Source organism: Lissotriton vulgaris, chromosome 4_1 (genome assembly GCF_964263255.1).
Source record: "Lissotriton vulgaris chromosome 4_1, aLisVul1.2, whole genome shotgun sequence".
In the NCBI taxonomy this organism is placed as follows: Eukaryota; Metazoa; Chordata; class Amphibia; order Caudata; family Salamandridae; genus Lissotriton; species Lissotriton vulgaris.
The window spans coordinates 700,835,381-700,862,772 of record NC_141691.1 but is presented as its reverse complement, the minus strand read 5'-3'; the positions used below and the strand labels follow the sequence as shown (position 1 = coordinate 700,862,772).

The following is a 27,392-nucleotide window of genomic DNA, read 5'->3' as shown; positions in this document are numbered from 1 at the left end:
AGGTGCATATAACACCTCCCTGCAAAACTCTCCATGGATAGTGCGCAACACGGGACTCTGTTGATAATAATTTTGTTCCCACTTATCCACTGTGAAGTCATAATGGGGGAACCACGCCCTAAAATCTCTAACACCGGTCACTTACCCTCTCAAGTTAGTACTCTCCCTTGGTGCTCAAATATCAGACATAGCAACAAATGTTTTCACTGGCTACTGAAATAAAGCTCGAGGCTTGATTTCTGGCTTAATGAGAATATACTCCCCGATCCTCATCTACACCTACATACTCTAAAGCCTTTTAGGTTCAGCCCTCCTACACATATCACCTGATTCTACACCTATTCGCTTTTCTTTTTCCTTGATCTTTTCCTTATTAATCCTTTTTTTCTCAAACAGTTATTTACATGGGTTGGTGTGCATACCATATGTTAGTCTACTCGTAATTGTTACATGTTTCCTAGGCTTTGTCATATGTAATAGTCCATCCATTCACAATTCTACACCCAGGGCTTTTTGCATCAGGCCAGGGCTTCTCAATATGCAACCCATGTACCTTACTACTGTTCATTTTTCCCCTGTTTGTTTTTGAAAATATATATATTTGTTTTGCTATAAAGAAAAACAATTAACTGTGGAAAATCACAATTGCCTCACATTCAGTTAATCCCATGTACTGTGTGTGTGTGTGTATTTGGGTGTGCATGTGCATGTGTGTGTGTGTGTGTAGTTGTGTGTGTATGTGTGTGGAACTCCCCAGTCATAAATATTGAGCATAAAATTCTGAAACAATTTGTTTCACCAATCTTTCATTGCACACAACCTTATTGGGTTGTGAAGTCTGAAGCATATGGTGCAAAACTCAAACTTAGACTAAAGTAGATTTGAATCGCCATTATCTAAAAATACATAAAGCTGACCTTTAAACCGTTTAACCCTGGAGCTCCATTTCTTCCGGGAGAGCCTGGTTCACCCTGTGGAAAGAAAAGGTCACGGTTAGAGATCAGTGGTTATTTAGAGGCATCCTTTGCACACACTGTACTTCACAATCTGCTGTAGTAGTTTCAGTTGCCAGGAGAAACTATTACTCAAGGTTCAAAAGTAGTCACAGTTTATGAAGTACAATGTAAGAGGGAATTTCTTTGTTTCTCATTTTAAGCTCAAAAACACGATGCCCTTCATATAGCCATAATAATAAGGTGGATAAAAACAAAAAAAACAGAAATAGAGACTAAAAGTAAAAGGACTGATGTGGCCTATTTTACACTTGTCTGGCCATCTCTGCCAGCCAGTTCACCTGACATTGGATGCAACAGTCTCTGTGAGGGGGCGCTCAGCTCTCTCCTCTGTTGAGATGGAACCTCCTTGGCCCTTTCTCAAGAAGTTATGTGGGTCAACCTTGGTCCTTCATGTACCTGAAGGTCTCATAGGAACTTACTTGTACCACCTGCTCACTCCAACAAACTACAGGTTATAGGAATGCTGGTCTACCTCTGATGCGCTACTGTCTCCCATGCTAGCAACATAATCCAGTGTTTAATTTTTTGTTGGTGGTGTAAGCCATGTAGAGAGATCTGTATGGTGCATGCCCCCATGCAAATGAGACTCAGTCCTCCTGTCCACTGGTCGTGATGTACATGGGCTCCCATCATCCGTATATGTGTCGACTCTGCAGCACACACGCTAGCCCCTATCAAGTTGATTAAACTTAAAAGAAATAAGGTCACAGCCCCTGGTTCTCCAAAGAGCTGAGAACGTACAAGCAAACTTGCAGAAGGCAAGAAAAGGAGTGGTGCCAACACTACAACTCAGAGGAAAGAACTAAGTATACATTTTGCCTAAAAACCTATAAGGCAAAAAATGCATACTTTTCAACAAAAAATTAAGCAGCTTCTAATTCCTCCAGTGAAGTTTTTCCTACAGTGACGAAGCTCACAGCAAAACCTACTAGATTCTCCCTAATTGCTACCCAATCGTTTTGCAACTCATTAGCCAACTTTATTCTGCATACAGTATCTAACATTTACGATACGTTCTCCCTGCCTTGTATCTCTAACAATGGCCTAAAAGCTTCCAATGAACCTAAGCTTGAATCCCTTTCTCCTCCTTCCATTGAAACCATTACACAATTGATTACATCAGCAAGATTGGGATCACCAGAAGCCCCCTGCCCACCTAGATAGCAACTACTATCGCTGAGACATTAGCTTCTATTTTGACCAGAATTTCCCATCACATGCTCTATTCAACAATTTTTCCATCTATCTGGAAGAAAGCTTAGATTCTTCCTTTGCTAAAAAAAAGCCATCTTTTGATCGCACAGAGCCTAACAACTACAGCCCCATTTCATTTCTCCCCCTGCCGGCAAAGCTTATTGAGACAGGAAGTTATAGTCAGCTAATGAAATTTATCCTGGACAACAATCTTTTGGATAAAACTAATTTTGGCTTTTGCTCCGGGCATAGCACAGAGACAGCTTTAATTAAAGCAACCAAAGAAATAAGGATATCCCTAGATCATGGTAGCAAGGCCACCTTGATACTGCTGGCCCTGTCGGCGGCATTCAATATTGGACATCACGACAGACTACTGGACCGTCTTTAGGAAATTGGGGTCACTGACAGGGTCTGGAAACCTCTCAGTTTGTGTATGCAGGGCCGCAAACACTTGGTAAGACTGGAAACATTTGTATCTCAATCGTTTTCCATCCTATATGGGAATCTACAGGGCTCATCAGTTAGCCCTACACTTTGTAACATTCATGTTACCCCTCTTGCTCAATTGATCAAGTCGTATATCTTCAGACCCGCGTCCTACTCCGAGGATATTCAAATCGCTGTGTCCCTAGCCAATGACTTGAGAGAAACTGGACTCAACTTTAACAAGTGCATGCAGGCTGTTACACATTGGATTATAGATAACTGCCTCCAATTGAACTCAGCCAACACAGAGGTTCTCCTTTTTGGCACCTGCCAATCCTTCTGGACGCCCACCTGGTGACCTCAGGATATGGGCTCCCTTCTCCCTGCCGACAAAGTTCACAATCTTGGCATCATAATTAACAACAAACTTTCCCCCGTAGATCAAGTGAGTGCAGTCACGACTCATATTTTCTACACTTTAAAGCTCATGAAGAAGAACCTTCCTTTCATTCCTCCCCATCTTCAGAAGACACTGGTTACATCCCATGCTCTCTCACAACTGGACTACTGCAATGGCCTGTATTTAACTGGCCATAAGCATGTGCTGAACAGGTTGCAAATGCTGCAAAGCACGACCGCTCAGCTCCTTCTAAACCAAAGTATCACTCAGTGGCCTTACACTTAAGGAAAATCCCCTGGCTGCTGATTAGGCAAAGAGTAACTTTCAAAGCTTTGTGCCTTGTCTTTGAGGCCCTGAACAATCAAGGTCCCTTATTTCTTAAAAACTGTTTTCCCTGGTACCAGCCCACTAGGTCTTTACTATCCTCCACCACTAAAACAGTCACTGTTCCCAGCTTCAGTCGAGTTACTTGGGGTGGACGCAGTTTTGTGCGTACTGCCACCATCGCTTGGAATACATATCCCTTTTTCATAAAAGCTTCCCCCAGTCTCATGGAGTTCAGAAAATCCCTTAAGATTTGGCTTTTTAATGTTCCTCTCTAGGCTTCTCAACTTAATATAATAGTGTCTTCCAATAACCAGCACCAAGACATCCTCACGGGTAATCGAGCGCTTACAAAAATTTATAACAGAACATCACTGCCAGGGTTTCTTTAATTGGCAGTAGCCCAGCGGTAGTCTTGCATACTGCCATGAGTTCACCTTTTGCCTATTCCGATTCAACATGTGGACAAAACTCAAACCCACTCCTCATATATTTTCAGGTACAATACCATTGCAGAAAATTGGGAATTCTGGCTGCAGGCGACTAACACACAACTGTGATATGTTGAGCTGTCTTCTTAACCACGTAGATTACTGTTAAGTCTTGGGAAGGGTTGTTCTGGGTGAGACAGCGCCAGTCTTGTAGAGGAGTTTTTTATTAATTAGTTTACATGTTAGACCCTTGGGTACTGTGTCAGGTATATCGCTGTGGCCACTGTCTCGTCCTACTGGCTGAAACTATCTACAGGCTTCCACACACACAGACACACACCCCTACATACACAAACACTCACACACACACCCCCTATATAATGCATGCATACAGAGAAAGTAAAATGTTTTCAAGGTGTGTATATCTTTGCTGCCTTCGGTTTTATATACCTGCTTCTCGCCAGGGTAGAATTTGGACAAAATAAAATATTGATTGGTTTAAAAGTGCAGGAAAACCATCTAGTCCCCTCACCCCAGGTTGATGCTCAGCACAGCACACAAGGAACATGCAGTGTTGGTCCATCCAACATCTGAAGCTGCGATCTGACAGCTCCATAATGATAAAGTCGGTTGGAGCGCAGTGGGCGTAGGGACTGACCGGCGTCTCCGACAGGCTCAAGGAGCCCATCGTAGTGTATGTTGGAGTGTAATATCTACAATGGGGATGGTGCCTGAGGAGGCAACTCTGTAGGGATTACAATGTCAATTTTCCCTCTGCATTTACTTGGTGGTCTGACTGCTATGTAAAGTCAGATGGAATAGGACTTTGGGAGCCCCTAGCAGGTCACCTGTGGGCCTCCGCTATGGGGCCTGGGGGGCACATGTGGTGCTGTCCCAAACATACATGCATGGTGTGCCAGGCACAGCTTGATTGCCTAGCACATGGTGCATGGATGTTTAAAAACATGCCTTTTTTAATTGTGGCTTATGCCATGGCCCTTTTCTGGGCTGCAGCTCTAGCCACATTTGAAAAAGGTATGTTTCTAACAACCTTCACTGTGGTTAGTTCTAATTGAGGTGGAAGGTGATGCCAACTACATGTCGGATGGTCTCCATCTCGATATGATGGCAGTCGGACACTTGTCTGACTGACATTGTAATGAGGCCCACAATGAGAAACCCTTCCTTTTAGGTGAATATTGAAAAACAAATCTTACTTTTATCTATAGCAAACAACTTAATAAAACTTAACCAATGCCAAACCTGGATGATGGATGTGACCTTCAAAATGTGTCCCAAACCATTCACTCATATATGCACCATACATGGTGAATATCAAAACAACAATATCCCTTTCGTATGTGCTTTACTACCAAACAAAGCATTTCCTACGATGAACTCCAAAATTATATAAAACAACAAACAAATAACTACTACTCACAAAAAATAATCATAGACTTTGAGCAAGCCATGATTCAAGTCATTCTATTTATACCCCTTGAGCAAGCGAGAGCATTTTGCTTTCGCTTGTTCCAAGCAGAGGCACTTTACTTTTTACATACAGGGATCTGCATGTATGCAGCTCCCTGTGTGTAAAAAGCAATGCTGGTTCCCGCAGGTTCCTCCACGTGGTCCGCAATGAAGTGGCCATGCCCAAGGTAATGAGGTCCAGGGAACAAAGTTGGCCTGGGGGGGTGCCATGCAGCACTTATCCCTTTATAAAAAAAATAATAAAAAAATAAAGGACTGGCCCTGGGGTACCTGGGGCTGAAATTGGCCACGGGAGGGAGGCTAAAAATGGTGCTGGGAAAAGGGGGCCACATGGCCCCTCTTCCTAAAAAAAAGATTTAAAAAGCCAGAACTTGTGGGAGGCCCCGCCTCTTTTCTCCGGTACTCTGCAAACGCATCTCCTGGTGTGCTCCTGTTTGAGGGATGAAGACGCCTTGGCTGCTGAGGATCCTTAGGGGCCAACAAGACCTCCATTCCCTCCAATAAGCCCCACACAGTGGGATTGCTGAGAGTTGGTCGGAGGGAACACCCCCTTTCTCCAACACTCTCAAAACCCACCTCTTGGTGCACTGCTGTTGGAGGGATGAGGTTCCCTTCTGTCCCGAGGGCCTCAGAACTGAAGTGGTCTTCACTGAAGTGGACTTCTTCCCCCAAGCATCAGTGCACCAAAATGAGCATTTGCAGAGTGTTGGAGAAATGGGGCCTCTGACGATCTCTCAGCAATCCAGCTGTGTGGATCTTACTGGTGGTAACAGGAGGGCTAGTTGCACCCCAAGGACCCTCAAGAGCCAAGGGGACTTAATACCCCAACTAGTAGTGTGCATGGAAGCCTGTTTGCAAATGGTGGATAAAGGGGGCGTAGCCACAGGAAACCTCTCAGCAAACCCACTGTGTGGTCGTTGCTGAAAGTAAGAAGAGGAGTAGTTGGCCCCCAAGGATCCTCAATAGCCAAGGGGACTTTATTTATTTGTGTATTTTGTAAAGCGCGCAGCTACCCCAACGGGGTGTCCAGGCGCTAATAGAGCAGACAGTAGATGGGCACATAAGGGAGCTTATAAACCGAAAAGGAAGATTTTGAGATATTAGTCAAGTTCCGATCTACTCGAACGGAGGGATAACGGAAGCTTATTCCAGCGCTGTGAAGCACAGACTTCAAAAGTTTTACCTCCCATTCGGGATCTCTTAAATCTGGGAATCACATGCAAAAGTTGAGAATTAGAACGCAAAGTTCTGAAATTGCAGTAGGGTCGAAGGCTAGACTTAAGATGAGCAGGACCTTTGCCCTTTATGGAGGTAAGGGGTGATGTGTTGCCTAGGTGGAATGCCCTCCACCATATGAGCCGCAGCATTTTGCACAGTCTGAATCTTGTGACATAAACCTGCTGTTATGCCCAGGTATAAGGCGTTGGCATAGTCGAGATGGGAAGTTATAAGAGCATTGACTATGGTTTTACGGCTTTCACTGGGCAGGTAGTTGATGAGCTTTTTCATGGTTCTGATCTTTGAAAAGCAGGTGGCAGCAACTGTTTGAACCTAGGATCCGAAAGATAGGTGATTGTCCCATCGAACCCCCAGATTCCTAACCAAATCTTTGGGTGCAGGAGCCTGGCTCAGATCTTCCGGCCACCAAAGATTAGAGTCTAATGGGGACGGTTGATTAAAAAACAGAACTTCCGTCTTTCCTGCATTCAATCTGAGAGAATTTAGATCCATCCATTTTGCTATGTTCCTGAGGCATGACTTCAGGAGATCAAAAGCCGTGGACGTAGGCTCATCAAAAGAAAAGAGGAGCTGAATATCATCAGCATATGAGGTAGTTTTAACGTCAGCCTGTGCAATCATTTCCGCCAGAGGGGTGAAATACACATTAAAGAGGAGCGGGCTTAACGACGAGCCCTGAGGGACTCCCCATTTAAGTGGCCTGGCTGAGGAGGTATAAGGAGGGGTGTGCACCTGCTGGGTATGATTCGATAAAAATGAGGCAATCCACTTCAGCACAGTTCCCTGAATACCAATGGAACTCAATCTTCCCAGCAGAATCTTGTGAGAGACGGTGTCAAATGCTGCTGAAAGATCCAGCAGCACTAACACCTCCCTCGACCCTCGATCCAGCGTCCACCACACAGAGTCCGCCATTTCTATCAAGGCTTACTCCGTGCTGTGGCCTGAACGAAAGCCGTGCTGAGAGTTATGCAAAAGCCCATGGGACTCAATAAAGCTGGCCAGTTGAAAATGAGCCAGCTTTTCCAAGATCTTAGCAGGAGCGGGCAAGAGGGAAATTGGCCTATAGTTGCTCGGGGTATCCGGGTCCGCATTGGGCTTTTTCAAAATAGGGACTAGGAAGGAATGTTTCCAGGCATCTGGAAACCCACCTGATCTTAGGGATTTGTTCCAGACGGCGTTAAGATGGGGAGTAAGAAGAGTAGCAAGTGCCTTATATTGTTTCGCTGGCCAAGGGTCACTAGGAGATCCGGATTTGCCTTTAAATAATTCAGCAAGAGACACCTCCTCTCAAATATCTGCAAATTCCGTAAGGATAGGGGTGGTAATGTTGTGAGTAATCAATTCCCCCTCAAAATCCAGATCCTCCATAATGGGAAAGGAAGCATAAATAAGCGCAATTTTCTCCTCAAAAAACTCCGAAAGTTGATTACAGAAGGAAAGAGAGGCAGATTGATGCCGGTTCAATGCCTGAGGATCAATAAAAGATCTGACAATGTTGAAAGTCTCTCTTGGGCCATTCCTGGCTTTATCGATTCTACTAGCTAGGTAACCTCTTTTATGTTTAATAATTAATTTGTGGTATTCTTTGAGAGCTGCCCTATACTCAATCTTACGTTCAGGAGCATAATCTTGTCTCCAAGCCCGTTCTATGATTTTACAAGAGGCTTTTTTCCGTCGAAGTTCATCCGTATACCAGGGGGCTGCCGGTGCAGACCTAAAGGTTTTAATAGGTCATAGGGGGGCCAGAGAATCAATAGCCTGGCCCATCCAAGCATCCAGATTGGAGATACGAGAATCCAAATCTGTAGGGAATCTTTTAAATGCTCTTGAAGGAATTCAATGGTAATTTTGCTCCAGTTTCTACCTACTTCCTTCGGGATCAAGGGGGTCTAACAGAGTGAGTCATGCCGATTGAAAAAGGGATAAGATCGTGATCTGACCATATCACAGGTGAGGTATTCTCCACCCAAATGTCCGCCAAATTAGAGCAAATTAGATCTAGCATATGGCCCGCTCTGTGGGTGGGTGACTCCACCATTTGAATAAGATTACATGCCGCCAGAATGGCAGTAAAACTCAAGCTGTGAGGGCAGGAAACATCATCTACGTGTAAGTTGAAGTCCCCCAAAGCAGTGAAATTTGCGTAACGTGTACTAGCTTGAATAATATAATCTGCTAGAGCAGGGAGGTGTGAGGTGTTAAAATAGGGGGGGCGGTATATCAAGAGACCCGAGCAGGAAATGGATGCAGATAGCTTGATGCAAAAAGGAAGACCCTCAATGCAATCAATTTGATCATATAGGGGGGAGGTAACAGTCCATTTAGATTTGTAGATGAGTACCACCTCACCCCCTTGCTTTCCGTTATATCGGTTGGCACAGATAATGCGGTAGCCTTCAGGGATAGCCAGAGTCAAGGCTGGGTTAGTCGTTTCACTCAGCCATGTTTCAGTCAGGAAGAGAAGATCCCAGTCGTTATCCGAAAGAGTCTGCCAGATGTCAAAAGCATGTTTACCAATGATCTGCAATTGACTAGTGCAGCTCTAAGAGTTATTGTTGCATTAAGGCCCAGGGTAGGAGCAGAGCAGGCCCTGTGGGTGAGTCTATCTCGTGTTTTATAAAGTGATAGAGAGAAGCCGCAACATTTACATATGTGATCTGAGCAACAGGTATCCCATGAATGCAGTAACCAATGAGGACGCCAAGTGGGTCTAAGGGCAAGAATCTCCATCCGATTATAAATCATCGTATCACTGATTTCCAGATGGGCAGGGGGACCGGCCCCGGTCGCGTCTTGGTCACGGACGGGCGCAGACGGGCTTGCCTTTGGGGCGCCGCCGGCGCGCCCGCTGCGCTCATCTGCTGGCCATTTTTATCACGTGAGGGCAGGGTGGGGGGGCTGGGCTACTAGACCGCCACCCCAAACTACCCCCAAGATGGCGGCTAAACTTCACTAGACCTCTCCTGCAGCACCTAATCGGCTGCGCGCTGTCAAGTGGAGTGAGGAGGTGGAACACACTGCAAAAATGCCAGCAGGTAGGACACAATTAAAATAGAGCAACCAAAAGCCAAATACCAATTAAAAAAAGTTTGCCATAAACTTCCCGGCTTTCCGCCTCAGGAAGGTCTGCCGTCTGTCTGATGCGCACGATGCCCAGAGCGCGTTTTATGAGCAGGTGAGGGCGGGGGGGCTGGGCTACTAGACCGCCATCCCAAACTACCCCCAAGATGGCGGCTAAACTTCACTAGACCTCCGCTGCAGCACCTAATCGGCTGCACAGTGTCAAGTGAAGTGAGGAGGTGGAACACACTGCAAAAATGCCAGCAGGTAGGACACAATTAAAATGGAGCAACCAAAAGCAAAATAACAATTTTAAAAAAGTTCGCCACAAACTTCCCGGCTTTCCGCCTCAGGAAGGTCTGCTGTCTGTCTGATGCGTGCGATGCCAAGAGCGCGTTTTATGAGCAGGTGAGGGTGGGGGGCCGGGCTACTAGACCGCCACCCCAAACTACCCCCAAGATGGCGGCTAAACTTCACTAGACCTCCGCTGCAGCACCTAATCGGCTGCGCGGTGTCAAGTGAAGTGAGGAGGTGGAACACACTGCAAAAATGTCAGCAGGTAGGACACAATTAAAATAAAGCAACCAAAAGCAAAATAACAATTTAAAAAAAGTTTGCCACAAACTTCCCGGCTTTCTGCCTCAGGAATGTCGGCTGTCTGTCTGATGCGCGCGATGCCCAGAGTATGTTTTATGAGCAGGTGAGGGCGGGGGGGGGCCGGGCTACTAGCGCCACCCCAAACTTCATCCCCCTACTAGTAGTGCGCCAAGAGGCGCATCTGCAGAGTGGTGGAGAAAGTATGCGTTGTCTCTTACCAGGTCACAGAAATCTTGCTGTATGTGACTTACTGGAGGTAACAGGAGGGATAGATGTCCCCCAATGACATCCTTTGGAGCCAACTACCCCTAATATTATCTCCAAGAAGTCCCACACAGCAGGATTGCTAAAAAGTCTTCATAGGCCTGCGCCCTTTTTCTGCTAACTCAGCTGGTGGTGCACCACTGGTTGAGGGATGAAATCCTCTTTACTCTTGAGGGACCTTGGGATCCAAGGGGCCTTCCTGGTCCCTCCTGTAGGTCCTACACAGTGGGATTTCTGATAGCTGGTCAGAGGCCAAGCCTTCTTTCTCCACCACTCTGCAAACACGACAACCAGTTAAATAGCCATATAAATTCATTGAAAAAACCAAAGGTTACAGGGACGCTATAGTTTGGAATTAGCATTTTAAAAACCTTGGAAATTCACACACAACAATCAACGATTACCAGGACGTTATAGTTTGGAAATGGAATTTAAAAAAAACTTTGAAATTCACTGAAAAAAACAAAGGTTACAGAGATGTTATAGTTAGGCTCAGGTTTCATTTGTATAAAACCAGACAAATTCTGCAGTTCTAGTTAGCTAAGCTAACTATAACTTGCGCCCCCGCAATGCACTGCTTATGACCTCACATATTACATCGCTCATCACATGGTCAGTGACATCACTCATGACATCTCAAATGACATCTCTCATGACATCATCCAGTGACTGTGGGTGGCACTAAAAGAGATGAATAACGAGGTTATAGGTAGTGCTCAAGGTGGAAGTTCAGTAAAGAAAGAGGAATTATAGCTTAGCTGTGAAAAAAGGTGAGGAGGATAGTAGCAGCAAAAATGTACAAGAAGATAGTTTTGTAAATATTGTATAGCTGATGGTTACAGAGAAACAACAGTGGCCATGTGATTTGAGAAATTCAGGCCATTGTGACCTTCCACCAAATTATTGTCTGACCTTGGAAGCTTAGAACCCTTTCAAAATACTCCAATGAACTTACTGGTAGTCCTTGATGTCCATGAAACCCTTGGGTGCCTCTGTCTCCTTTGCTTCCCTGCAATTGTCCCAAGAGATAGCAAAATAGATGAAAGCTTTGCATGTGTTCCAACCATGAAATAGGCATGCACAAACATCTGTGTACACAAGCCAGGCACACCTGAAGTACAGTCATATTTAACAGTATTTCTTAATACTGCACAGATTCAGTGTTCAGATTCTTCTTTAAAGTATTAGGAATATTAGGTCCCACTACAAGGTACCCGAAATGTAGGCAAGGAGATACTTGATCGTATACCCCATGTGTATTCCCAATATTCCTGGACTTCATGTTCAATACAGTTTATTTCAGTTACAAAATATACACCCATAAGAACCCCAGAAAAGATGTTAGGTAAAATCAAATTTATCAACATAAAGCACACCTTTAAAAAAACTGACATATCGAGATAGCTACATTAGTCCTTATTTTAACCACATCACACAGGAAATGGACCTCCTCATGACAAATCCTCCATTTAGGATAACCATGTTGCTTGGACAGATTCTATCATGAAACCTAAGAAGGTAATGTTTTGTGAAGGGACCAGAATAGATTTTGCTTGTTTATGGTGAAACCTAAGCCTTTCAACAGAAAAATTGCTTGCTGCTATTGTTTCACCCATTTTTCGGGGTATTGATCCATTAAGAAAATATCTTCCAGATAAACTATGAGTTTGAAACCTTGTGACTGAAGAAACTCTTGGCTGTCTGAGAACCTTGGTCAAAAACCAAGCTGCAAAGGATAGTCCAAATGGAAGGGATGTGAACTCGTAGGTTTGGAGAACCCGTGAAAATTGAAGAAACCGTCGATGCCGGGGATAGATGGGAACTGTTTTTGCATCCTTCATGTTCAACTGGTTCATCCATTAACCATGTCTTAAAAAATCTCTGAAAAGGTGAATACCCTTGAATTTGAAATGTGGGGATTTTCAACCATTGGTTGAATTTCCATAAATTTATAACTGGCTGCTTTCCACCATCCCCTTTCTCATCCAGACAAAAAAAAGCTCAAAAAACTGTTGCGATGAGCAGAAGTGGGAATAATTGTGCTCTTTGCCAGAAGGGCTGCTACTTTCACCTGAACCAGGGAAGCTTCCTGGTGAGAAAACTTGAGAGGTCAAGGACAATGGGCTGCCAGGGAGATCCTAGGAATTCTATGTGAAAACCTTGAACAGTCTGTAGAATCCATGCGTCTGACATTAGAAACCACCAATTGTGTACAAAATATGCCAGTGTGTCCCCTACTCTTACATGGGAAGAAGAGCGAACAGTAAACTTCACTAGAGGAGCCAACTGCACCTCTGCAGAAATGCCCTCTGCCGCCTCTAAATCTTTGAGTAACTTTCAAAGTGAAAAAACATCCAAATATTGTTGAGTCTTGCCATTGTCCTCTAGTCACGCTTCAGTCTCTGGAGAGAGGTTAGTGGAAAAAATGCCTGTGAGTGTGCCCCCTTCCATGGCCGACCCCTGTAAAAACCTTCAGGTTAAAAATCCGTTCAATGATGCCCAGGCTTTAACAAGGGAAGTAAATGGGGCCACAAATCTCCCCAGCTCTTGGGCCACCGGTCCAGCCTCGGAAGACAATAGATCACCTAACTTTGTGTACACCTTACTAAGAAGTGAACAACGTCAATCTGTGGACAAAGCACAATTTGAATCATCCAGGAAAACAATTGCCTTTGAGCTCAACCAGACAGAAACTCTGAGGAAATAAAAGTGCGTATCTGTTTCGCCCTTCCCCCATATCAAGAATCTTAGTCAGTGGACCAGAAGTGTCCCGTAACTTATCCTGGCATGACCGCCATGAGTGGTCTATACCTTTCTTTGGGCCCCACAAAGATAGCCATATGTGCACCAATCTTTGGTGTTTATGCCATGTTACCATTCAATGATGGATGGGGACACTCAGCCCTGAGTCAATTATGCACTTCTTTGTCTAATGGCATACAAAGCTGACCAGCTACTTAAGTGGCAACTGTTTCCCCTGGAGTCCAATCGGGAGAGCAGGGAAGAAGAATATCATCAGGAACCAGCATATCAGAAATGAGGGCTTGATCATCATTAGTAGGAACCCCAGACTCGAAGGGATACACGGAGATAAGACTCCATGGTCTGTCATATCTTGTGTCCCCATCAGAGTCTCCTGGAGAATCATCAACCCCAAAAGCGCCCAGGGTATCTGGGAAAGGAAGGATTTTGATTAAGCCACCTTTAACAGGATTTGCCAATGAAAGATCTCCACCTGATTTTTCCTGTGACAAGAGTGACTGTTTTAATTTCATAAATGTATCCAAATCAACTCCCTGTTCATGTTTTCTCTTGACACCAGGTTTTTTTTACTAGTTACCTTCCTGATTGCTCTGGTGAAGGGGTTTTTGCAGATGGACCAGCTAATTCTTCACAATAGAAAAATTGCTATTTACAATTTTTCTCTAATATTGTTAAATTTCTCTCTAAAGGGGCATAACACTGGCTACAGCTTTATAAGCTCGAGCATTTACTGCCTCAGTAAACATATCTCCCTAGGAGAAACCCTTGTCTTCCATCTCCTGCTCCTGAGAGCTTTGCATTATGAAGGATCTAACTTAAGAGGCTGGATGACAGCTGCGGTCGGTAGGGGAGGACCTGCCGGGGCGGTGACGTGGGGAGGGGGAGGGGCAGGGTAGGGGTTAGTAATGTATGGAAAATGGATGTTTGCAGGTAAGTGAACATATAAGTAAATCAAACGAATTTTGTTGTGTGCACTGCATCCCCAAATGCAATGCAGTGCACGTAACGAAATTCGTTTGATTTATTTATATGTTTACTTACCTGCAAACATCCATTATCCATACATTACTAACCCCACCCTGCCCCTCCCCCTCCCCACGTCACCGCCCCAGCAGGTACTCCCCTACTTACCGCGGCTGCTGGATGACCAGCAGTTCTTTTTAATCTTGAATGTTTATCGGGGGCAACTCACAGACACCATGCCTTTAAATATTCAGTAGGCAGCTCCCCAGGTCACTGTCCTTAAATCATCACTACCACGGGCAGCTAGGGTCTCCGTAACCTCAAAATCTGTTAAAGCGCAATAAATTGACACCCAAGCACCTCACGCACACAGAATGGATGTTCACATGCTGCAAGCTAAACTAATAAGCCCGGCACCCTCTGGTGATCAGACTCCAAATCTGTGCACTACTCTGCCAAACATTCAATATTTTAAGTCACGTTATGAAAGGAGCATTGAAAATGAGCCAGCGCCCCCACTAATACAAGTATAACGAGATGTACCATAAACGAAGTACAATAAAATTCCATATATAAAGAGAAACCCATTGCCCAATGTGAAGACTAGGAAAAAAACGTATTTGTTGCTGCTGGAGTAGTGAAGAAAGAGGAGGCATGAAAACAGAGAAGGGACTTTGATTAACTTGGTTGTTGATGATTGGTTGGACTGATGTTCTGTTTGACTCATTGGAAATGTAGTTGTTATATATTGGATCCACATCGCTGCTGGAGACAAATAAAGAAGAAAGATAAGCTCAATACTCGCCTCCATTCCTCACATAGAAATGTTTCCCTTGACCTGTAGATTAGTGATATTGGTAAAACCCCAAACTCCAGCACTATAAGAATCTTAGGAGTTATACTTAGCTCTATAAATAGCCAGTCTATTTTCCAATGATTTACTGCCCAGCCTGACTACAAAGTTAAAAACAGCCCCTTGTGATTGAATAAATCCAAGCCTCCTAAAATGTAGTAAGTTGACAAGGACTGGACTTTTTGTAATAAGTTGACAAGGACTGGACTTTGAGAGTGTCTGTTGATTCGCCTTCTCTTATTGACTGCTTGACAGAGCCTCCTACTTGTTGCCACTATGCCACCGTGCACCTAATAGTACATGTGCAAGGTGTCAAACAGGAGGAAAAACCTACAGAGGGTTAAAACCTAATTTAACAATCTTGTAGCTCTTGATTGTAGATGATGATCTAGGTAAAACTACATAGAAAGCCTTTCAAGATCCCACTAACTTCAGGGAGGAGGAAGATCCAAACAGGGAGATTTGGGAAGAAATGAAGTAGAGTCTCTCTCTACTATGGATACCAAATCAGAGACAAATATAGTAGCAACTGGGCAATGAACACAATCAATATAGGAACAAATTGGTTGTGATGCATCAGTCACTTTTTATGCCTCTTCATACATTATTTAAATTAGGACTCACATCACGAGACAAACCTTTCATCCATCTTGGATTGGGAACCTCAGCTAGGTCTTCCTGGATAAACCACCCAAGTCAAATTATAAGGCTTATCATCATCTTATCAAAGTCCTGCCTTGAATTAGGAATGGAAAGGAGAAGCCCAGGTGCGACTTCCTTCATTCAACGTTGTACTCACTGCTCTGCTCCCACCCTTTCCGGCCGGTGTGCCCCATATAACTCACAGAACACCCCACCGGGTGACCGTAAATGCGAAACAGCAAGTTCTGTCTGTGCAGCTGAAGTTCCCATGCACACACTAAGCATGTCGTCCAGTAACACTGCCTGGCCTCGGCCTGTCTACACAAGAAATGCATTGCATCCATGCCTGTAAATTAGGATAAGCTCTGAACATTCTCAGCATTCTTGGTATGGATAAGTTAACAAGAATGATGCCAGATATGAGAAAGCCTGTACTTTTTCTAAAGTGATTTTGATAAATACAATTTTACAGCTGGTGCTCAGAGGGGTCACCAGTCAACCTACGGGTTTTGGGGAGATTTGTATCTACCTCAAGTTAATTCATGAATGAAACATTGCTGACAATCAAATTCTTCAACCTAGTAGGTGTCAGGAGACTTACTCCTGTTATTTTCACATTCTCTGTGCAGGTAGCGATGGTTAGTGGACTTGCAAGTGGTTTTACCAGTTGCAGAACTGCTCATTGCTAAATCACATGGATTGCAACACCCCATTTTAAATAAAACTAGAGAGAGTTTCCAAGCAAAAGTTCAGTCGTGTTCACAACAGCAAGATGTGTTTCGTAGTACTTTAGACTGCTTCTTCAGGGCAGTTATTATGATCTCAACATCATCAGTTCAAATTTGCTGTGATCAGCTTTCCTGTTCCTCTGATGTTCTAAAGTGGAATCAAAAGGTGATCTCAAATAAAACTCCTGAAAATATGATCCATTGTTCAAATCCATGACCAATCAACACATTAGATCTCAAAACCTTTGAGATTTCCTAACACAAGTTTTAATTTGATCTTGATAAGTAGGGCTTCCAGTTGTGAACGGCAGACTGTGAAGTTTTGGCCGACTTTGTTCATATTTCTCCTGAATCCTCTTGGGAAACTTCAGATAACGCAAAACATTTGCCTATAAAAATTAATCAATACTAATGCTAATCTGCCTTAGGCTTCAAGATGAAAAGTGCGCTTTTGAAATTGACACGCAGACAAATTTATTCATTTTCAATGACAGTCCTTAACTAGACTTTTTCATTAAAAAATAATGTTCTCCAGGGAATGTTAACAATGCACAAATGTATTTGATAGTTTGACCTTAACTGATTTAGATTTTGTCTTAACTATAGAATGTGCTTTTATTAAAGGTGTGCAGAAATAATGTGCAATTTGTATTAGAGAAAACGTCCCAGTCTTGTTAAATGTAAATTTTCAAAATGCATAGACAGCTGGCTAAAATAATGGTTTGAATAAAAAGTGCAAGGATGTGCACAATTGAAATGCTGACCTCAACTTAGCCTACAGTAAACATATAAAGGAATGTTGCCTTTCGTTTTGTGAAATAACGAAGATGCTTCTTTCCTCGCTGATAATATAATTGGTTTCTGCTAAATGTTATCGTTCCTACAGAAAGCCATTCACAGTTGTCTAAAGCTTGGTTTTACATGCTGAGGGAAGCAGACAATGCATGTATTACAAAATGCATAGGATCTTTTTCTTTTAACAGTTTCATTTTAGGATCTAATGAATTTCCAAATTAATAATATTTTCTTGCAGCTAATGTAATGTTTTTAGACAGATTATTTGTTTAGTTAAAATACATTTCGTTGTATTAGAAGGTTAGGGAAGCTAAGTCATGAAAAAAAAGAATTGAGCTAAGAAATGTGCCATGTGAAGTTTCAAGCTTGCATATATGCCTGCGTGCCTGACGTAAGAGGTGTGAGAACCAAAGAGAGAAATGTGCCTTTTGTAGAATACTGAATTATTATTGGCTTCAGATGAGAGAACAAGGCGACATGTTTTGCAATATTATTATGTGTTTTTTAAAATGTGTGTTCCTAGTGCAGGAGAACTGGTCTTGTTTTAGCCGAGAAAGGGAGCAGCAGAGAAGGAGCAGGATAGAGAAGGGGAAGGGACAGGAAAGCAGAGACAAGAGAGAGGAAGGCAAGTTTTATGCTTTACCTCTATATGAGTGGCTTGTGACAACGTTTATTTGCTCTATTCTTTATTTCTCTTTATGTGAAATTGTGCAATTATTAATTATTGATTTTGATTCTCATTCTGGCCTTTCACTTTTGAACACTTCATGCGTTCTGACTGACACAATTGTTCGGCCCATTCTTACAATAGGGATTCTTTCCTTTATGGGATGCGCTGAATGCATTATTTTAATATGATCTACACTAACCATATAATTTTATTAATAATTCTGTACTTTGATTGATATTCGACTTATGAATAAAGACTCAGAATTCCTAAACACTGAATTTCAAAATAAAACCCTTCAAAACTACTTACAACTCTCATTATTGACTACAATTTGGAATTACATTTGAGATTTGTTTGCGTTGATGAAATAGCTCTTTTGATCAAAATAAGGTGGCAAAGATCGATCACCTTAGAGTAGAATTTGGCATGGGAACGGATCTTGATGGTAATTGAAAGGCTGCACCATACTTGTTTACATTTGAACTTGCTTCCACGCTAACACTTCTACGCTTCATGTCCATTTATTAATTCAATGTGATAGGTTTGCCGGGCTGGTCAGTCTGAGTCTATTCAGGGCCACTGGCACATACTTCTAATGTGGGCTTTTTTTCTTCTCTTGCTTAAATAACTTACTGGCGAATTGCGAGCCGATTTGCCGTGGGTCGTGAAAGATCAGGAAATTAATAAAGATGTCCTTAAATTCAGTATTTATCTTTTTTACATTTGCAGCACTTCAATGACAGAGGGGTCAAATGTCAGGCAATGTCTTCAGACAAATTGCAGTTAATTTTTTTTAACATGAGGATTGGTGTTCGAAACCTCCTCTTACTTTTCAGCCAGAGAAAGAAAAGTAAAGTGGATTATGTGACAATCTTCCTAGGGTACAGAAACTGAAAGGAAAGGCTGCAGGTTGTTATTTTTTGAAACACACAACAAAATGTGATTACTTGTAAATGAACTGTACACATTCAGCAGTATGACATGATTGTTATACCATCTATTGACAGTGACCATAACCCTCTATCCCTTTCCATGCTGGAACAGTACAGTGGCAAAACATGTAGTCTTGCCCAATCGTTAGCCCTGAGATGCCAACAAAGGCAATTATACCATCTAACTGCAAAATATTTCTTAAGTGGCCAAAATTCATTTTGAATGAACAGAAAAATATTGCTCTAGGGGAAATCCTAAGAGATCAGACCACTAGGCTTTCGGAAGCTTGTGTGAATGAGGTTGGGCCCCCAGTGGTGGAGAGAATCTATGTTGAAACAATTGACCAGATGAGTTTGCTCTTTCTAGAAGCTCCACCCCACAAAAAGCGCCCCACGAGTGGCAAATCATTGGAGAAGTGGTTTAATAAGTATTTTAGGAAGAAAAAGTCAGCATTAATACTAGCCGTGAAAACCCACAATACTGTAGAGGTGCGTCTGGCGAGACTACAGTATAGACGAGCCATCGTAGAGGCGAAAAAGGTATGGGAAGAATTATATTGGACTAGTCTAAAGAAAGTGAGCCAGTCTAAGAACGGCGAGCTCTTCTGGGCCCTGGTTAGAAGATCTAATGATGATGGCCGTGACCAAATCCCTAATCACATTACTCATGGGGAGTGGTTCGATCACTTCAGGAGACTCTATGCAGGAGAGATCTCGGAGAGGTGTGGGTCCTCAAGTTGCCCCATCTATCCCGACCCCCTTGGGCTCCTGTGACCGCATAGGGAAAAATGAGGTGGTGGCTGGCATAAATAAAATTGTTACAGCCAAGGCCCCGGGACAAGATGGCATACCGGGTGACTTATTTAAAGCGTGGGTCGAGCAATGGGCCACCTATTTTGTATTTTTAATCAATGCCTTGCTTGATGGATCTCCGGTTCCAGACTCCTGGAAGGGAGCGGAAGTGATTCCTATCTATGAGAAGTGCTCCAGGGGAGACCCTGCCAATTACCGCCTAATAAGCCTTATCGACGCTGGACAGAAGGTGGTTGGCAGGGTCCTCCTGGAGAGGGTCCTTCTGTGGGCTGAGGAGAACAACATTATTTCGCAATTCCAGGCACGGTTTAGGGCATGCACCAGCACAATTGACCAGGCTTTCAGGCTGGTACTTTTATACTGGAAGGTGGTAACCATTGGTAAAGGAGGTCTTTATCTAGCATTTATTGATTTGAAGACCGCCTTCGACCTGGTCCCCCGAGACCGCTTATGGTCGGTCTTGCAGGAGATGGGGTTTCCATCGCCTATCTTGAACCTCCTGGTTCGCATGCATGATGGACATTTTGCACGTATTAGATGGGGCACCCAGGAACAAAAAACTGATAAAATTCCTGTGAACAGAGGTGTCCGTCAGGGATGTGTATTGGTGCCAACCTTGTTCACGCTGTTTGTGAACGGGGTTGTTTCCTTTTTATCGGAAATTAATGCCGATGCTCCTGTCTTAGCAGGTGTCAAAGTCCCTGTATTACTTTTTGTGGACAATACCTTGCTGGTATCGAAAACCCCAGTGGGCCTACAGAAGTTATTAGATAGGTTTTGTCTCTTTTGTAAGGTAAGGGGCTTAGTAATCAATACCTCGAAAACGAAGCTCCTTTACTTCAACCCTTGTAGGTCGTCCAAATCCTCCATCGTACTTGATGGCGTACCTCTAGAGCGTGTGAAAGTTTTTGATTACTTAGGGATCAGAATATCAGATAACCTGAAATGGCAGCCTCACATTGAAAAAATGGCCCTAAACCATAAGCGGGTTGTGGGCGTGATAGGGAGAGAACACCGTGCCTCAACCTCCAGGCCCATTGCCCCAGCATTAGAGATTTATGCTGCAAAGGCTGTGGGCTGTGCATCATACGGAGCTGAACTTTGGGGCTTCGGTAACGTAGACACCCTTGTCACAGCAGAAAACAAATTCTTCAGAGAACTTGTCTCGCTCCCCAAGGGGACCCCCACTAAGCCACTTTTGAGCGATTTGGGTCGTCGCTCAATTAGGGATTTAATCACTTTGCGTCCCCTCCTTTATTGGGCCCGACTATGGCGTACCCCGAGTTATCAAGATATGCTGATGGCCTTAAAGAAGTAATGAATCTCCGAGGATCCCATAAAATTGGCTGGCTAGCAAATGTAAAAAGGCTCCTTCTGGCCAGTGGTCTAAAAACTGCATGGGAGACAGGGATCGTGCTGTCTAAAGGGGAAGTCAAGAGAGCTTTTTGGACATGGATCGATAGCGAGGAGCATAGAAACTCAAACCTAGGTAGACTGACCAACGAGTTTCGACAACACAAGTTGGTCCCTCGCCTCGAGCTCTACCTGGATTTTATTCAGAAACCGAGAGATAGGGCCCTTTTTATTCGATTCAAATTGGGTACTCCACCTGTTTGTGAATATACGAGCAAATGGAGCCCTCCATATAAAACATCTGCTGATTGCCCACACTGTGTAGGTCTAGTCGAAGATATTCCACACATCTTTTTTGTATGCCCGGCTTACATTAAACCCAGAACGAAATGGTTAAAACCTGTGTGCCGACAGCTCAAGATGAGGAATCATTCTACCGCTCTCAGAATCCTCCGAGCAGATGCTAATACAACCTTAGCCTGCGGGGTGGCAACATTTTTAAGTTGGGCTTGGTGTATAAGATTGAAAGCTTTACGATGAGTATTTATGATCATCAATTTTTAATTTTCTATCAAAGCTGTCATAGTTTAATATGTTTTTACTCTTTTTATTGCAATAATTATTCTTAATGTAATTCTTTTTTTAACCATATTTATTATAAACTGTGTTTTTAATTGCATGTATGCTTTCAAGATATTTCATGTCGAAATAAAGCTTTTTTGAATACCATTCAGCAGTAGGCAAAGCAAAAATGAAGCATTTTGTGATTCTCAAGTGTGATAGCAACAAGGATTTTAATGGGATCAAAACAAGGCACTTTACTTGGCAATGCACAACTGATAAATATTCTTTGAAACCCAATTTCCACACGTTATTATTTTTTCAGTGCAATATAGTTATATCAGTAAAACTGTATATCTGTGCAAATTTAGCGGTCATTTCAATGGAAAATGTGCTGTCTCTACATTGCAGGGCGCTGCCACATGATGTTTTAGATACATTAAAAACATTCCCCACCTCATGTTCGTTAAAGCTTGGCGGGTCGCAAACGTTTTTTCATTCTAAAAAGTGGGTTATGGTTCTAAAAAGTTTGGGAAGCATTGTTGTAGATGGATGTTAAAGCTTTGTATGTGAACTGGGTAATGACTAAGATTGTGTGTCCCCCTCATGCGAAATCGATATGGCAATGGAATTTTTATAAGCTAATCCCCCTTCAGCAGTTCCAAAGAACTTTGTTTGGCTAAGTATAAGAAGATATGTTGAAGTGAGTTCTGATAAGTTAACTTCTGAAGTCAACACAGCTGCAATAGAAGCCATGCCCGCAATGTTTGTCTGTAAAACAGAGGGTTGCAAGTTTGGTCAGATACAATCTTGTTTCCTGGAGCATGGGAGTTTCTTCATAAATCAATTAGTAATTTCTAATACAAACGCAAAGGCAAACAGCGTTAATATGCATGACAAGAGCAAGTAAGTGACAGCAATTTATTGAGCATTAAGACAGCTCAAAAAGTGATGGATGGAATGCATGAAGTAATCTCAACTGTGCTAAATAGGCATTACCTTCTTTCCTGGGATTCCTGCTCTTCCTTCTTGCCCAGCAGGACCTTCGGGACCCTAAAAGGTAATCGATCATTAGTAGTCCAGTGTGCATTAATAATTTTTTGCCTGTGATCCTCTAATGTAGTCAAAAAGACTAAGTCTCACAAAAACATGATGATAAGTGCAGGCTGGCAACACTTCACAAACTCTGAAGCTGGGCATATGGTGATGGGAACTGAGCAAGCTTTCAGTTATCCTGTTTATCCAACTAATGGTGACTTATAAACCACAAACTTTATGTTGTAAAACATGGTGTGTATTGTATTCTCAAAAGTGGCACAACATTTATTGATGCATGTTGTGTTTGCAGTCAAATAAACTACGGCCTAACTCGATGAAGTTCATCATTCTTCAAAAACAGCTCCGAAGAGTGCATGCACTTTCAGAAGTGATATTGTGCCTGGAGTATTTGAGTACATGTTATGCCTATATAATTCAGGAAGTATCATGCATGGATTAACATAGCCCAGGAGAGTGAGATGATTCTATTTTGAGGAGTCATAGTGAAAAGATTGATCATTAGTTCATTACATAGTCAGTGGGAAAATAGATGGAATCAGCAGAGGTCACAACTCCTGCTGCTGCGAACAGGATCATGCAGTAAATTCTCTTGTTCCTGTCCAGAGTCTGGTTGTAAGTTACGGCCACTTGCATCAAAGTGCCCATTTGCGATTTCTTAATATCGAAAAAGAAGGAATCGCAATTAAGAAATCGCAAATTGGTATGCATTAAGAAATCGCAGTTTTATTTGCGATTTCTTAATTTTCCTTAATTGCGATTCACAATTTGTGAATCGCAATTAAGGAATCTCTTCCTATTGATTCCTATGGGCCAAAAGGCCCATAGGAATGAATGGGAAGACAATCTCAATTTGCGATTCACAATTAGCTCATCGCGAATTGAGATTGCGATTTCAAGGGTGCAGGGGTGTCCAAGGACACCCTGTTGCACCCCTGAAATCAATCTATGCACATATGTTGTGCACACACACATGCCCTAAGGGCATGTGTGTGCACAACATGACAGTTTGAAAAATGCACAAAATTGCATTTTTCTAATTTTTCTCAAATTACCATGAGGTCCAACCTCATGGTAATTTCTTCCTCCTAATTGCGAATTCGCAATTTTTTTAAGTGTCATGCATTGCATTTAAGGATACGCAAATTGCGATTCCTTAAATGCAATCGCATTTTTAGAAATCGCAAAAAATAGCGATTTCTTTTATTTTTTTGTTAATGCATCCCAAATAGTGATTTAGGAAACGCAAACAGCCGAATTTTGCGATTCGCACCGTTTGCGATTCCTAAATCACTTAATGCGTGTGGCCGTTAGTCTCCAGAATGCAGCTTTAGAGAGGAAAGCTGATGATGTCTCAGGTCAGCATCAACTCATTAGGAGTAAGACTGGTCCTGTTTCAAAAAGGGCAACAAATAGTGGGTCAAAGACAAATCTGGTCAAGCCATGGATGGAGGTGTGCTCAAGGAGCAGACATCAGGATGTGTCACTCATCTGTAACTATGTGCAGAAGGAAAGAACCAGGGGAAGAAGACCAGGATCATCAATATGAGGCTACTGGACAGACAGTGAGAAAAATTAGTTAGCATTTGGATCAGTAAACAACTGGGAGTAAAAGTGAGTGTGAGGGTTCGTGTAACTGAACATGAGTTCTGAACAGTATAAAAGGCTAAGTATCATGTAAAAGTACCTAAGATTCTGATAATAAACAAGTTACTTATGAGATTTCGATTAGAAAACATATTCTCAAACAATGTCAGCAAGAATACTAAATATTTTGCCGGAAGTTTACATTGTTAGGGAGAGGTTAAGGATTGTAGAAGGAAGTTTGTATCCTCCGTCAGAGCATTAGACACGAAGATTCTCCAAACTTTGAGTAACTAATTGAGAATGCAAAATCCTTGAAAGAACCATGTCTGCATATATTTTGCATACCTATTTACTCTACCAGATCAATGATTGCATCTCATTCTTGGACATCCCCATTATGATCATTAAAAGTGATTTAGTCTTTGTGCAATCCTGGTTGAGTGACCATGTGAGTGGAAAGCACGTGAAACTGAGTTGGCATTGATAAAGTGTGTGAATATCAATGAAATGGTTAACTGCCCATCTTTCACTTACGATATCAGGCAAAACAACATCACTCTCAGATGGCCTACAGCGGTAGCTCAATAAAAAGTAATATTGTGCTATGTGGGATGAAGAAGGTAGCACTTTAATTTAGAAGGCAACAATGTGTCGAAGGCTGACTGTTATGGTGGATCAGAACTGTACCTTTGCTCCAGATGCTCCTTGGAAACCGGGGAGTCCTGGTTCCCCCTATAAAAGATAACATGGAACAGTTATTTTTTATGATAAATATCAGTGATGTACACAACCTTAAACGAAGTTGATAAATATATAACATAGGTATGATCTTTTAGGGATTGTGTTGTAATTTACAGTTATGTCATGCAGCTACTCATTATTAATTCTGGTGCTCAGAAAATCTGAACTTTATCAGGTCATTCATTATCACCTTGTCCGTTTTCCTCATCACGGGTCTAATGATATGAAAGTGAGTCCACAACTAAAGAAAGACAATGTATTGCTCCTGGTATTGAAAGTAGATGTTCCCTGTGAATTCATTTAAATTTGATAGGTACCTATCTTTCCTACCATAGATTAGCACAGTGATTGGTATGTGCTTTGGTATATTAAGGGCATTGAAAAGAAAATCTGTTTCTTCCTTTAGTGCCAGGAAAATAGCTATCCAGGCTCTCATTATGTCTTGCCTTGATTACGCTAATGCCTTATATCTCGGGCTGTCTGAATATGCCAGCTTATATTACAAGGGGTGCAAAATACAGCGGCGCACCTCTTACTGAATTTGCCTAAGAGAGCGAGGATCTCGAGTAATCTTTCCTCTGGCTCTCAGTGAGGAAGAGTTTTCTCTGGCTCCCAGTGAGGAAGAGATTCCTGTTTAAAGCCTTGGTAATTATGTTTTGGGATCCCCACAATCTTGGTCCTGGCTTCCCGTATTCTTTTCTACAATCCAACAAGGAGCTTACAGTCCTCTCTTCTGGCTCTGACCAGAGTTCCAAAAGTCAGACTGTCAAGGATTGGAGGGCGCTCCTCTTCCCTGTTAGGGCCTTCTGCATGGAACTTTCTCATGATACATCTGATACGTGCAACCTCAGAACCTACTTTTTCGGAAGGGTTTCAAAACTTGGTTATTCACCATGTAATCTGGCTTGCGCTTGGATTAGCGCTGGGACACTTCTAGGAGAATATTTGCGCTTTATAAAACTGTTTCATCATCATCATTTAGCCACGGATTACAAACGATTTCCTTATTTATTGTTTGAACCCGTTTACATAAAAATCCCGCTTCAAATTTGTTCTGTTTCAATCAAAAGACAGATTTCCTTAGATGCTAGCAGGAAGGCACTGTTTATGTTTTTGTGATTATTAGTCCTAGGCTCCCATTAGACTACCTTGCAGTAGCAAGCAGATGGCGGTGTGGCATGGACTCCCTGTTTACCCAAGCTCTTTGTGTCAGCTCGAGTGGGCTGTGTTCACTTGGTGAGGCTCATTTGCAGACAGCTGCCTCGCAGAAGGAGGCATTCATACATCTTCCATAGATGAGGCTCCGCGCGGCAGCAAGCACAAGCAGAGGTGAAAGTGCCCTAGGTGAATGTTATCTGGAAGTTCATATCCATCTCACAAACCATGAGATTATGCTCTTTCAAGTGTCAACATTTTCTTCTGCCTGGAGGAATAAAATTTAGGGGAGGAGGCACCAAGACTTCTTTCTCTGGACAGGTTTTGCAGAGCATGATTGACTGAAAAGTTGTGGCAATGCTTCTGTCAGACATTTCTCTGCCATAAAGACCTAACATCCTCCCAGATGATCTACTGAGGAGGAGACAGAGGACGAACAACATGACCCTTTTCGTCCAAAGGGACAATATGTACAGTGTCGAAACCATTTGATGTGATTTCTCACACACAACATGCACTGAACTTTATGAAAAGTGAATCAAAAGCTGGTCAGGATGATTTCTTCAGGCTTTTATAGCCAGCAGAATCAGACAAGTTTTCTTTACACTTTATCTAAGGAAAATCTTTCTTGAGGAATGCAAGAAAATTCACAAAACAAATTCCCTGATGTTGCTGAAACACTGTTACCCTCAGGAGCCTTTTGAGGAAAGATGTTCCCAAGTGCCTGAGGAAAACTCGAATGCCTCAGAGGCAGCATCATTATTAGATGCAAGAACAGGAAGATGGAGAGCCAAGTACTTCTTGCAACCATGATCTTTGCCCTAACAGCAGAATCAAGTGCAGCATGTGCAGTGCAGACTCTCTTGAAGGATTTCCAGATCCTCGTCAATAGTATGCAGTAGAGTCCAAATTGTATAGAGTTGCTGGGGACCAAAAAGATCATAACGTAGTTTCTGTCAGATACGACCCTGTTAGGTTATGATTTGTGGCTTTAGGAGTGTCAACTGCAGCCAGAGAACACCCTTGAAGGCAGACATGGGAACATATTGTTTCACAAAGATCTGTTGTAAGGCATCTCTGATTTCTAGCCTCCAGACAAGGGATGTTCATAAATCAATCCTGTTCCCTACCTGAGGCCTATAACCAACCACAAAGTATGAGTATAATTCCAGAATCTAAAGAAGTGTTCAGGTAGTTGCCCTCACCAGCATTTCAGACATGAAATGTCATCCCAGATTTTATAAAGAAATAGGTCTGCAATCATCTTTCCTTTGGTGCTTTGGGGCTTTCCTTTGGAGCTTTGGAGGAACAATACACCACAATTCACCTCAC

At 42.7% G+C, this 27,392-nt stretch overlaps 1 protein-coding gene across 1 annotated transcript in view; it reads right to left on the bottom strand.

Annotated features, from left to right (window-relative positions):
* LOC147722465 (collagen alpha-1(XXI) chain-like) overlaps window positions 1-27,392 on the bottom strand; it is a 675,708-nt gene that overhangs the window by 150,085 nt on the left and 498,231 nt on the right. Inside the window, exons 13-16 of the mRNA XM_086967313.1 lie at window positions 24,852-24,896; window positions 22,521-22,574; window positions 11,404-11,457; window positions 918-971 (exon numbers count right to left, since the gene is read on the bottom strand). Coding sequence (XP_086823439.1) covers window positions 918-971; window positions 11,404-11,457; window positions 22,521-22,574; window positions 24,852-24,896 — 207 coding nt within the window. The remainder of the gene's footprint in view (window positions 1-917; window positions 972-11,403; window positions 11,458-22,520; window positions 22,575-24,851; window positions 24,897-27,392) is intronic.